This window comes from Thalassophryne amazonica, chromosome 3 (assembly GCF_902500255.1).
Source record: "Thalassophryne amazonica chromosome 3, fThaAma1.1, whole genome shotgun sequence".
NCBI lineage: Eukaryota > Metazoa > Chordata > Actinopteri > Batrachoidiformes > Batrachoididae > Thalassophryne > Thalassophryne amazonica.
The window spans coordinates 58,661,114-58,675,186 of NC_047105.1; the positions used below are offsets into that span (position 1 = coordinate 58,661,114).

At 37.8% G+C, this 14,073-nt stretch overlaps 1 protein-coding gene across 19 annotated transcripts in view; it reads right to left on the bottom strand.

The window, feature by feature from the left end:
* The window catches only part of cadpsb (Ca2+-dependent activator protein for secretion b), a 262,642-nt gene that overhangs the window by 35,710 nt on the left and 212,859 nt on the right, over positions 1–14,073 (bottom strand). For 8 of the 19 annotated variants that reach the window (XM_034166409.1, XM_034166400.1, XM_034166410.1 and 5 more), the window contains one exon: positions 2,120–2,226. In XM_034166409.1, the coding sequence (XP_034022300.1) occupies positions 2,120–2,226 (107 nt within the window). Of the gene's footprint in view, positions 1–76; positions 89–585; positions 616–2,119; positions 2,227–14,073 lie in introns of all 19 variants that reach the window. The other 11 variants (XM_034166408.1, XM_034166394.1, XM_034166396.1 and 8 more) reach the window with 3 other exon arrangements.

Sequence of the window (14,073 nt, forward strand, 5' to 3'; positions counted from 1 at the left end):
GACGGGTAAGAGACGTGGATTTACTGCACATGCACAGACCATCAGAGGGAGTTTCTCATTCATCCTTACTACATACCTCTTTTCCCTGCTGGACAGTCACCAATCATATGACAGTGAGAACACAAGAAAATGTACAGAAAAGTGATGTACTGTATTTCTAAGGCATGTATTTTATTGACAGCAGAGTGATAGACGAGGAGAAGCTGGGAAGTAATGCTGGAACAAGTGTGGACTGTGTGAAATCAACTGTTTAATGGAGGGGAAACAAATGTATGTGGTGGATCAAACTTTAAAGGTTCACATGGAGCAGACTTTGGGGACTTACTGGTTCAGCATGCTTGGAGAGAAAGGAAACCTCTTTATGGCTCGATGAACATGCTTTATGAACACAATTATGTTGTGCAAGCTACCGTGCCTGGATTTGAATTCTCAAACACTTTTGCTCTCACTGCTCTGGCTACTAACCCACCCACTGCTGCAGTAGTTACGACTTTATTTTAGGTGCGTCTTGCCATAGTGGCGCACATGCCATACAGGAGGGTCGTGGATGAGAACTGAAGAAGAAGAGAAATAAAAATACTGTACCGATTGATCTCCAGAACTCGTGACTGCCGCCTGTCAAGCATATTCAGAAAGATACAATAAATCTGCTTAAATTCTATGATCACATTGGATCACCTTCAGATCTACATATGCTCATCATGCTAACCTGCCAGCTCACAGCTTATAACAGCAAATACAATAAAATATGGAATATGTTTAATATTCTAATAGCGACAAAAAAGACATACAGTCACGTCAGCACCACCACAATGGGGCTGGAATTAAATAATCAAAACATGCTTGTAATGCAGACCTTTAGCTTTAATTCAAGGTGTTGCACAAGAACATTGTATTTAGGAATTACAGACATTTGCATACACAGTCTCTACATTTTCAGGGACCATCACAAATTGGGCAGATTAAATCTAAGGATCACTATCTGTCCTGGTAGTTGGATGACCAAAATATGGCTGAGTGAGTTAGTTTGTGTTTGCACACCAGAAAGATTGGAAGAACAACATTGTTTTGTCAATGTAATAACCCTTATGTACTTCCACCTGCTGGGTGGTTATTGGAGGTGCCTATCTTCATAAACATCACTGGACAAAGTTATGGATGGTTAATGGATGTTGGATAAATTGTTAAAAATAATGAACAGCTGTGGTCTTATCGGGCTATTTCACAGAGCCCTGTTCCTTCCCGTGTCATCTCAAACAGCAAATGGGGGAGTGTTTTGAAGCATCATAGTAACATCTGGATCTGTCTTTGTCAATCTTGAACAAACTTGTTATATACAGAAGTTACGGCCATTATTGGCACCAGATTTGAGATTGGGGTCAAATTTTCAAACTGATCAAAAATTTCATCCCAAAGACATCACTAAAAGGGCAAATTCTAGATAACTTATACAAACCAATGGGAAATCACAACTAGAATTTAATAATAGATAGAATGTGTGGCTGGGGATATTGACAAAGCTTTGTCAGTTTTGTAAATTAGTGACTCTAAAGTGCACTGGAGTATTTAAAAAACGGTTTCAAAGATTGTTTCCAAGTTCATATCAAAAGGAAGACTTCACGGGTTGTGCTATAAACATGGTCATAATTTCGAAATGTTAATGAAATAGTTTTTCTTAAACCCCTTGAAATAAAACTAAAACGATACATGCCAGTCACATTTTGATAACTTCATTTCAACTCCACTGGTGATGAAGAGACAAAATGCAAAAATTTTGTCACTGTCTAAATACTAATGAGCATGACTTCAATTTACTTTACCTACTAGACTACTTAAAATAGAACATGAGCAAAACTTTGAGCAGTACTGCAACACTGAACTATGAAGTGCACACTTTATACTTTTTTTGTCTAATTTGCAATCTCAAACATGGCGCTCTGATTCCACGTGGCTATGCTCTGTCAAACACCAATTAAAGCTTTCCTAAATTAATTAATCTCTTTGCAGCTTTGTTTACAGAAGACAGATAATAAGACTAACTCCCTGCTGTGGAGCGGAGTGAGATAAGAGTGAGAGTACAGAGGGAGGGTGCTTTGAGGAGGAGAGGGTTCTCACTCACCTCCGCGTGGTGTTCTTGGTTCTGCTGGAGGACCTCTATGACTAACTCCGCCAGGCGAATTGTTTCCTCAAGCTTTTTGGCAGGTGTGACTAAGCGGCCTACGTTCTCTGAGACAAAAGGATGAGGGTGAGGGATGAGTGGTTAGTCAAGCAGAGAGAAGGATTCCAGCGAGATCGTACTCATGTCTACTCAGAAAACTATTGGTCATACAGTGCTTACACTGCAATATATAGAGCAAAATGACGAGTGGTGTTTAAAATGCATATAAATTAATAGATATATAAGGTAACAGAGTTGGTCCTGACAGGATAAGCAGGCTTATTTTTGAAAAGTATCGAGCACAAGAAAAGTGGCATTGAGATGAAGGTGTGAATGTGGAATCAAAAACATGCAACATTATGAGGTGGAACTGAATTAGTCATCTGTATAAGGAGCTGTTGCATGATTAGGTTAAAAATAATTCAAAGAACACACACTGTAAAAACTACCCATTAAATATGCTTTATGTTCTCGAGTTTTAAACAAGTAACGGTGACCTTAGGAACCTGAGATGAGCAACAAGACTTCATAAATTGCATGCAAACAAAAGACCTACTTTACATGTGCCTCCTTGGACAAGCCCAGATATGTCCCATTGTTCGAACATTCCTTTTTAAGCTATTGTATTAGCATGAATGTAAGACTACTCCCATTAAGACAATTACCTTATTGAACACATTTTTAGAAAAATACTTTCTGATGACCAAATCTTTTTTTAATATACTGTAACACTATAATAATAATCTATCTATAAATCAAGAAATGTCTATGTGTGGTATGTGGCTCGCGTATCTCTCTGACAGATCTGTCAGATCGACCTCAGCTTTCGGGTATGGCTTGGACACGGCATGATGATGTGCATCCTTTATTATGAAAAGTTTGGGATTAATTTTCAAACCCTTTATTTTGATTAACATTGTAACATTCGTACTTCCAAGATGGTGTGACTTGCTGAAGCACCCTGCTCAGTGTGCCGCTCTCGTTGGAGTGACATCTCTGCTATTTTGGCATTGTGGGATAGCTTGCGCCCACAGGTTGAGCTCGCCGGACTACTTGTACAACATTTCAGTAAGTACATAAGCTGAATAAAATCTTTTATTTTATGGCTGCGATGTTACGTGTGCTCTGATTGGCTGATTACAACGCATATTTTCGTTACAAACCAGGAAGCTAAAAACACGATTAGAAAAACCAAGTCGGACATGAACATATTCCATAAATTTTTTAAACAGCATTAGAAAAAACACACACATTGAAAGCTTATCAACTAACGACCGAACCACCTGTTAAGCTAGTGGAGGTGAAGAAAGCAAAGGAGCCCAACACCACCAGCAGCATATTCAGGTGATACTGTAAGTTTGTGTGTTTATATCTATATTAGCTATATAATAAACAAATTATTTACCTTGCTTGCTCAGTCTGTACTGGGATATTAGACCTCTGTGTTTTTCGCACGGACCTTGCTGATGCTCGGTCCATACTGTTCCCAGTACAGACCTCTCACTTTATTAATAATCCTTTAATATTTGCTGGGAGTTCAAGTTTAAATAAACTGTGTTCAGGAGGTGGGTTACTGATTTACTGTTTGAAATATTTTAAATCCTGTGTACTTTTGTCTGACTCTCTTCCAATAACCTGCTTAATAGGAATCCTTTTATTTTCAGAAAATTGATAATAAAACAGATTTTTTAAAAACAATATGAAATAGCATGTTCAAATAATAATATAACATAAGTACATCTCTTTGTACATCCCTCCTTCAAACAGCCTCATACGACCATCCATGAGAAATCTATTTAAGCTCCCAATTTTCTATAGCAATACAAACTTCCTACAGGCACTGCACTAGTTTTATTAATAATAATAAAATAAAAGCACACAGAGAGGAAAGAAATAGGCCAGAGTGCACAAAGCAGTAGTGCAGTGCAATAAACAGCCTTGGTTCCTCAGATCATTATGTCCTCATGTCATTACCATATTTTCTGCAGTATAAATCAGATTTTTTAACTACTTTCGGCAGTGCTGTGACTTGTACAGTGAAATGTCATGCATTCATGATGATTAATAACTTTAACTATTTATATAGGACTTTCCCAGGAATGAAGACACTAAAGAAAATAAATTTCAATAATAAAAGAATAAATGCCAGTAGTAAACATACACTACAACAATGCACAAAAGCCCAAATTAAAAAGCCGTTGGACTCAGTATTGTAGGACTCTGTAGTGTCCAACGCTATGGGTCAGCAATCCATGTTTACTGTATGATTTATTTTGCCAAACCCGCATCAAATAACATCCAATATGTTGTCAATTGCATATTTGTCCATCCATTGTTTTTTTCTTTTTAATTTAAAGTCATTTTTTAGTAACTGTACTGGCTTAATAAAACTTGATTAAATATAAGTTCTTACATAAAAATATCCACATTCCCTTTGCTTCATTTTATAAGCACGGTATCAGTGTCCCGAACAGTCCTATGGTGACTGCTTCACTATAGAGCTAAGGTGCATGTTTTAAAAGCAATTTAATATCCTTTAAATATTCAACAAGCCTATTTTATTCATACAGATCAGCGGTGCACATTGGTTTTCCTCCGATTAATAAGTACAAGGTGATAAAACAGGCAGCAGAGTTTGAAAAACTTTTTTTTTTTTTTTTTTTTTGCATTGCTTCAAATACACACCAACTCTCTTTGGCCTTACTTCCAGCCAATCAGGTGGTAATTTCCACAAAAATAAATAAATAAATAAATTAGGTTTTCCTCATTGTCATCCTATGTTTAATTCTAAGCACAGGTTCATAACACCCCCTCCCCTCGCACAGACACACTTTAAAAAATACAACAACAACAACAGTAATAATAATAATAATAATAATAGTAATAATAATAATAATAATAATAATAATAACGGTGAATGTATTTTCTACATATCAAATCAAATCAATTTTATTTATATAGCGCCAAATCACAACAAACAGTTGCCCCAAGGCGCTTTATATTGTAAGGCAAAAGCCATACAATAATTACAGAAAAACCCCAACGGTCAAAACGACCCCCTAAGAGCAAGCACTTGACGCCAGTGGGAAGGAAAAACTCCCTTTTAAAAGGAAGAAACCTCCAGCAGAACCAGGCTCAGGGACGGGCAGTCTTCTGCTGGGACTGAGGCTGAGGGGAGAGAATCAGGAAAAAGACATGCTGTGGAAGAGAGCAGAGATCAATCACCAATGATTAAAAGCAGAGTGGTGCATACAGAGCAAAAAGAGGTGAATAAAAAGAAACACTGGCTGCATCATGGGAAACCCCCCAGCAGTCTAAGTCTATAGCAGCATAACTAAGGGATGGTTCAGGGTCACCTGATCCAGCCCTAACTATAAGCTTTTTCAAAAAGGAAAGTTTTAAGCTTAATCTTAAAAGTAGAGAGGGTGTCTGTCTCCCTGATCCGAATTGGGAGCTGGTTCCACAGGAGAGGAGCCTGAAAGCTGAAGGCTCTGCCTCCCATTCTACTCTTACAAACCCTAGGAACTACAAGTAAGCCTGCAGTCTGACAGCGAAGCGCTCTATTGGGGTGATATGGTACTAAGAGGTCCCTAAGATAAGATGGGACCTGATTATTCAAAACCTTATAAGTAAGAAGAAGAATTTTAAATTCTATTCTGGAATTAACAGGGAGCCAATGAAGAGAAGCCAATATGGGTGAAATATGCTCTCTCCTTCTAGTCCCTGTCAGCACTCTAGCTGCAGCATTTTGAATTAACTGAAGGCTTTTCAGGGAACTTTTAGGACAACCTGATAAGCTGATAGCTTTTCAGCATCACTCTGAGACAAGACCTTTCTAATTTTAGAGATATTGCGCAAATGCAAAAAAGCAGTCCTACATATTTGCTTAATATGCGCATTGAAGGACATATCCTGATCAAAAATGACTCCAAGATTTCTCACAGTATTACTAGAGGTCAGGATAATGCCATCCAGAGTAAGGATCTGGTTAGACACCATGTTTCTAAGATTTGTGGGGCCAAGTACAATAACTTCAGTTTTATCTGAATTTAAAAGCAGGAAATTAGAGGTCATCCATGTCTTTATGTCTGAAAGACATTCCTGCAGTTTAACTAACTGGTGTGTGTCCTCTGGCTTCATGGATAGATAAAGCTGGGTATCATCTGCGTAGCAATGAAAATTTAAGCAATACCGTCTAATAATACTGCCTAAGAGAAGCATGTATAAAGTGAATAAAATTGGTCCTAGCACAGAACCTTGTGGAACTCCATAATTAACCTTAGTCTGTGAAGAAGACTCCCCATTTACTTGAACAAATTGTAATCTATTAGATAAATATGATTCAAACCACTGCAGCGCAGTGCCTTTAATACCTATGGCATGCTCTAATCTCTGTAATAAAATTTTATGGTCAACAGTATCAAAAGCTGCACTGAGGTCTAACAGGACAAGCACAGAGATGAGTCCACTGTCTGAGGCCATAAGAAGATCATTTGTAACCTTCACTAATGCTGCTTCTGTACTATGATGAATTCTGAAACCTGACTGAAACTCTTCAAATAGACCATTCCTCTGCAGATGATCAGTTAGCTGTTTTACAACTACCCTTTCAAGAATTTTTGAGAGAAAAGGAAGGTTGGAGATTGGCCTATAATTAGCTAAGATAGCTGGGTCAAGTGATGGCTTTTTAAGTAATGGTTTAATTACTGCCACCTTAAAAGCCTGTGGTACATAGCCAACTAATAAAGATAGAGTGATCATATTTAAGATCGAAGCATTAACTAATGGTAGGGCTTCCTTGAGCAGCCTGGTAGGAATGGGGTCTAACAGACATGTTGATGGTTTGGAGGAAGTAACTAATGAAAATAACTCAGACAGAACAATAGGAGAGAACAAGTCTAGCCAAATACCAGCATTACTGAAGGCAGCCAAACATAAAGATATGTCTTTGGGATGGTTATGAATATTTTTTTCTCTAATAGTTAAAATTGTATTTGCAGAGAAAGTCATGAAGTTATTACTAGTTAAAGTTAAAGGAATACTCGGCTCAACAGAGCTCTGACTCTTTGTCAGCCTGGCTACAGTGCTGAAAAGGAACCTGGGGTTGTTCTTATTTTCTTCAATTAGTGATGAATAGTAAGATGTCCTAGCTTTACGGAGGGCTTTTTTATAGAGCAACAGGCTAAATGAAGATCTTCTAAATTAGTGAGACGCCATTTCCTCTCCAGCTTACGGGTTATCTGCTTTAAGCTACGAGTTTGTGGGTTATACCACGGAGTCAAGCATTTCTGATTTAAGGCTCTCTTTTTCAGAGGAGCTACAGCATCCAAAGTTGTGCTCAATGAGGATGTAAAGCTATTGACGAGATAATCTATCTCACTCACAGAGTTTAGGTAGCTACTCTGCACTGTGTTGGTATATGGCATTGGAGAACATAACAAAGAAGGAATCATATCCTTAAACCTAGCTACAGCGCTTTCAGAAAGACTTCTACTGTAATGAAACTTATTCCCCACTGCTGGGTAGTCCATTAAAGTAAATGTAAATGTTATTAAGAAATGATCAGACAACAGGGGTTTTTCAGGGAATACTGTTAAGTCTTCAATTTCTATGCCATATGTCAGAACATGATCTAAAGTGCGATTAAAATGGTGGATGGGCTCATTTACATTTTGAGTGAAGCCAACTGAATCTAATAATAGATTAAATGCAGTGTTGAGGCTGTCAGTCTCAGCATCTATGTGGATGTTAAAATCACCCACTATAATTATCTTATCTGAGCTAAGCACTAAGTCAGACAAAAGGTCTGAAAATTCACAGAGAGACTCACAGTAACAACCAGGTCGATGATAGATAATAACAAATAAAACTGGTTTTTGAGACTTCCAATTTGGATGGACAAGACTAAGAGTCAAGCTTTCAAATGAATTAAAGCTCTGTCTGGGTCTGTGATTAATTAATAAGCTGGAGTGGAAGACTGCTGCTAATCCTCCTCCTCGACCCGTGCTTCGAGCATTCTGACAGTTAGTGTGACTCGGGGGTATTGACTCATTTAAACTAACATAATCATCCTGCTGTACCCAAGTTTCTGTAAGGCAGAATAAATCAATATGTTGATCAATTATTATATCATTTACTAACTAACAGGGACTTAGAAGAGAGAGACCTAATGTTTAATAGACCACATTTAACTGTTTTAGTCTGTGAGGCAGTTGAAGGTGCTATATTATTTTTTCTTTTTGAATTTTTATGCTTAAATAGATTTTTGTTATTGGTGGTCTGGGAGCAGGCACCGTCTCTATGGGGATGGGGTATTTGGGGGATGGCAGGGGGAGAGAAGCTGCAGAGAGGTGTGTAAGACTACAACTCTGCTTCCTGGTCCCAACCCTGGATAGTCACGATTTGGAGGGTTTAATAAAATTGGCCAGATTTCTAGAGATGAGAGCTGCTCCATCCAAAGTGGGATGGATGCCGTCTCTCCTAACAAGACCAGGTTTTCCCCAGAAACTTTGCCAATTATCTATGAAGCCCACCTCATTTTTTGGTGGGCTTCATTGACACCGACATTTGGTGGGCATATAAACTGCTACAGCAGTCACTATTACACTGGGTGTCCCAGTTTTACTACTACAATTCTGCAACAAAGTGGAATTACTGACTCATATCAAAAAATATGTTTTCTTATTTTATTTTAAAAAGAATGAAAACATTAAGGATCAGCTTCGATTGAAGGTATTTTTTTAATGCATGGCACAGGTGCTGAAGTGACAAGCACATACAATGCATTGATTTCAACATGCTTGCATTCTGCTGTGTGCAAGTGTAATATTGAGGAAAATACAAGTAATGGATCAGGACGCTGTCACGTCAGATACTCAATATTAAATGAATCAGACTGGGATCAGGAGAAAAAAAAACATAACAAAACAAAACAAAAAACTAACCCTGATTAGGACATCCCTATTTAAAAGTCCTTTAAGTATCAGCACAGACTGTGCTTTGCACATGTGCTACACTGGATTCCTGTCCATTTTTATACTCACCCCCTGCGAAATGTTAAAAGTCAGTTTGACATACAGAAAGGAGGTCTTTTTTTTTTTTTGGACACCTGTGATTTATATGCTGGTAAAACCTCTACTCCAGAAAATATGGTAGTTCTCCACAGGGGGAACTTTCTGCATGCTCTCCACTTACGTAAGGACATAACATTGGCAACGCACTCCGACAACTTTTTAGATAGGTAAATACCCAAAAGGCCTGCAGAGATCCTCAAGAGTGGATGAGAAAAGTGGCTATGGAGATTTTAAAAGACTTTGGAAAGTTCTTTAACTGCTTCAGTGATGAAAAGCAAATAGAAAGAACAGTCCCTGTTCACGGAGTGTAGTGAAAAACTGCCAGGCTGAACAACATGAACAAAGTGCCACTCCAATTTTTCTAGGTCTGCACAAGTAAAAGTAAATTGAGTGATTCTGCTGCTCTCTTTATATTGTAAATCTTTCCTGGTGCACTTTGAGCAGTGAAAATAATGTGGCTCCACTGCTGAAATAAAATTGTGGGAAGACAACAAGAGAGACTTTGTGCGTGTGTGAAAATACTCAGCGCAGTGGTCAGGAATGGGTATAACTCTGTCACTGGAACAGGAGCACAATGTCTTCTGAGAGAACTAAAAAAATAATTGTAAATGATTGTGATTTATTGTGTTATTTGTGTAATATGCTGGTTCTTGTAGTAATCTTGCTGAAGTTGTGCAGATAAATTATCGGGGAATAATTTTGAAATATTCAAAATCTATGACTACACGTGAACATTGTGTAAACAAAAAACACTGTGTGTCACTGCGAGTCATTGCGTCAGCACTGCCATCACAGCGCAGCTCATCTGAATGATTATGACAAGATGTTAAATCTATAATACACATAATTTTATAGATACTCATAAGAAGGAATGCAAATGCAACTGTTTTAACAAGCCATTACAATGTAAACATTATAAATACTTACCTTTGAGATTATTCTCCATGTCATGAAGTGCACGAGAATAGCTGCAGCTGTAGAAAATTCCTCTAGAGGTCATTTCATCAGCCAAGTTCTGAGAGCAAATGATTAATCCACTATGAAATACTTATTTTATATAACGTAGCGTCCAGCGGCACAAATCGCAGCATCCAGCGGGACAAAGCGGGTCGCATTGGCATGACGAATTGCGCGGCAGTGCGGGAGTTAAATGCGTGCAAGTGTCAAGGTACCTTAAGCATCTTTTTAAGCAGAAGACTGCAGCTCGCAGTGTGCACCGCTTTTGAAAATGGAACTCGGAGTGCAGCACAAATGTACCTTTCCGCTAATCAAAAAAATCACAGAAATTATTCTTTTTGCCAGCAGCATTATTGGAATTGTTAAGGTTATTTTTATATTCACTACCCCGGCAATTCGGAAACAAAGTTATGTACTGATTTGTTGATATGGCAAGGGCTTGGATTTGTAAGTGGTTTGGTGCAGTCCCTCTGATACATGACAAATATCAACATCGGATTCAGTACTGATACTGAAATGGATTGGGCCCATCTTTACTCAGTATACTAAGGACTATTTTGCAGGTCATTCAGATTGCCGACACTGCATCACGTTAATATGAACTCATGTCACACAAACTGATGCTTCATTATAGTAAAAAGGAAGCTGCTCCCTATGACCAATCACATTCTAAGAGATTAAACTGAAGAACTGAAGTCTCAGATGAAGACTAAACCAGAGGGAGTGCACTTGACCTGGTAGATCACATTCACAATTATTATACAGATGATGAATGTTTAAGAGTGCCATAGTAAGTACATTTCTATGCAAATATTTTCCATTGCACAAATAGAAAACATTTGTTTTATATGACACCTAAACAGATATACGTCATTTTATTTACTTTATTGATATTCTACTTAAAATGAGAGATGTTTCTTCTCAGGAAAGGGTGGTGGACACATGGACCCAGAAGGTTCACTCTGGCCAACAGGCAGCTTGACCAACACAACGCCGAGCAGAAAGAGGCTGAGGTGGTTTTAGCATGTGTGGAAATACGTGTCTGCTTTCTTTAAACCAGCAAAAAATCACAGCAAGATCTTGTCCAGTTTTTCATGTGCTATAACATGTTAGATAATATCTGTGTTAATTCCTTATTCTGTGTTAGTTATCAAGTGTTTGTCTGTGTTATTTGTCTGGAAGTTTCTGAGCGTTAAGTTTCACTTCCATCATATGTGCAAGTTTCAGAAACAGGGAGATCTTCCCCTGTTGGTGAGAGCCAGTAACATTAGAAATGTGAGACTAAACCACACCTACTGTGATGCCCACAAGCAAGGTTGGGTAGGATTACTTCGAAAGAATACATGTGGATTACATGTATGTACATACATTTGGATTACTTGTAATCTGATTACTTTTGGATTACATTTCAAAGTAATCCTACCCAGCCCTGCAGGTATAAAAAGTGTTGTATGACTCATTTCCGGGGCTTTCACAAGATGGACACTGTCTGTGGGGGTCCCAGGCCTGGTTTCTAACATGACCTTTAATAAACTCAAAATGAGGAATACAATGGATTGGTTTTTGGTAAGGGGCAGAATCTTACATAAAAGAGCTGGGGGAAATAACTAACAACTGCCAAAGATGCCCTGGCAAACATTGTGGCTGCTGGATTTAGCTTCCTCGTATCATGGCAGCATTTTCACATAAAGCTAATGAAGGCATGCAATAGAGCAAAATGTATGTGACAAAAATGCACAGTAAATACTACCAAAATGCATGGTAGTGACATCACCCATACAATGGAACAAATAATGAATGTCACGTGACATATAATGCTGCTCTTTCAGCCCCTCCCGTTTGCATAGGGTCACTACAGCGGACCTAGCAAAGATCCGCATTGGGATTTGGCACAGGTTTCACACTGGATGCCCTTCCTGATGCAACTCCACTTTCACCTGGAGAAACACACACAGCCCCTGGTCTTCCTAAGAGGTCCACCATCCAAGTACTAACTCAGACCCAATTTGCTAAGCTTCTGAGACCTGACAGGATCTGGCTGACACAGACTGCTCACATGACATATGATCTGCCAATCAAATGACAAGAGTCTTTCTAGGTGATATATAAAGTAATAGTTTTCATTGCCATGTTTGGTTGAGACATTTTTGAAATGTAGGAGATAAAGAATTTTACTGAATAAGATATATTTAATGAACGTTTTTACAGTGTAAATGTTCATAATTTCCTACGAAGCTTTGAACACAATGTATTGTGTTTCCAGTTTGCAAAAGCTCCAAAACAATTGCACATTTATTAACAGAGTGATATGACAGTTAAATGTGATGAAATGGATCATTGCAACATTGCAACTATGTGAAACGATATGCCAAACATAGAATCGAACAACTACAGAAATCACAAATCAAAAGCACATAGAGTATATACAGAACTTTACATAAAACAATGATATTTCTAAGTAACCTACAGGTTTGGTCCTCCAACTACAGGCATGGTTTTAGGAGTTTATATATATATATATATAAAACACACACACACACGCACACACACACACACACACACACAATATGATTATTTGTACTGAAGATACGTAAATATCTATTTTGGGGTTGTTTCTGTAAATCATACAGAAAATCTATCATGTTATGTTTTGTGTTAAATTCTCATAATGCTTATCAGCAGGTGAAATATGAACACTAAAGGGCCACAATAACACTTGGATTATCCTCTTTGAGGACATTTAATCTATACTAATGGATGGATCACATGGATTTTATTAAAGTAACTTCATTCTCTGCAGCCATCCAACCCTGTTAGGGACCTTTAGGGAAATTGCATCTTACTTTGTTAAGTAAGATGTGTCCCTAAAAGAGCTATTTTGTTTTAAACATAGATTCTGTTTTTTATGTCTTTTATTCTGTTATGGGAGTAGAAACAATATACGTATATTAGCTGCATGCAATCTTTTTGACTCATTAATTTTAAAGTCAGTCCAACCAAATGGCGCAAAAAAGAAAAAAGAAAAAAAAAAGAAAAGAAAAAAATCCCTTTCAGTATATTTTGATACTTGTTTTTTATATTATGGTTAAACAGACCCTTTGATAACCCTAAAATGCAATGTATAACAGTATATTTTTGTATACTGTATGTAAAGTATTTTTAAAAAAAAACAGTGACAATTTAGGATAAAAAGCAAATATATTAACTCTAAAAACAGATAAATCATAACATACAAAAGCTCAAATAATTTGTTTCATTTCATTTTCAAAATGGTTTGATAGAAAGTATACAACAGAAGCTGTGAAGTAGCAGATAAAAGTCAATTCAAAATCGTGTCACCTTATAGTAACTGCATTACTTCGCTGTTAAACAGAGAGCGTTTGACCGTATGTTAGAATTGAAAAGTAACAGTTTACATTTGCTGTTTGTTGGACTTTGACATGAACCAGTAGCCCATGATGATGTCTGGGTGTGTTTGGTGCTAGATCCCCTTGGGTACTGCTGGAATGACTTTGTGTTGAATGAGTGGGTAATTTGGGAGACTCAGATGAGGAGTATAACGTGCATTGTGTGGGAGCATCAGCTTTGACATTGTGTCATTGTGGCATGTTTCTCTGTGCATGCACCAGCGCATAGATGTCTGAATGACAAGGACCCCAGAAATTGGAAAACATCAAGAGGGTGCCCACATTTCACATGGCTGCATGGTTGCCATCAAGGGTCCAGGGGCCGTTACAAATGTATGGCATCAGCGCATACTTCTAGACCTGACCTGACCATAGGCATTTATGGAGCCATCTCTAAATGTCATCTCCCCCACACCTTTAGCATTATTGAATCACCATATCAGCATAAATATATTTATATTGGTCTCATCTGACTAAT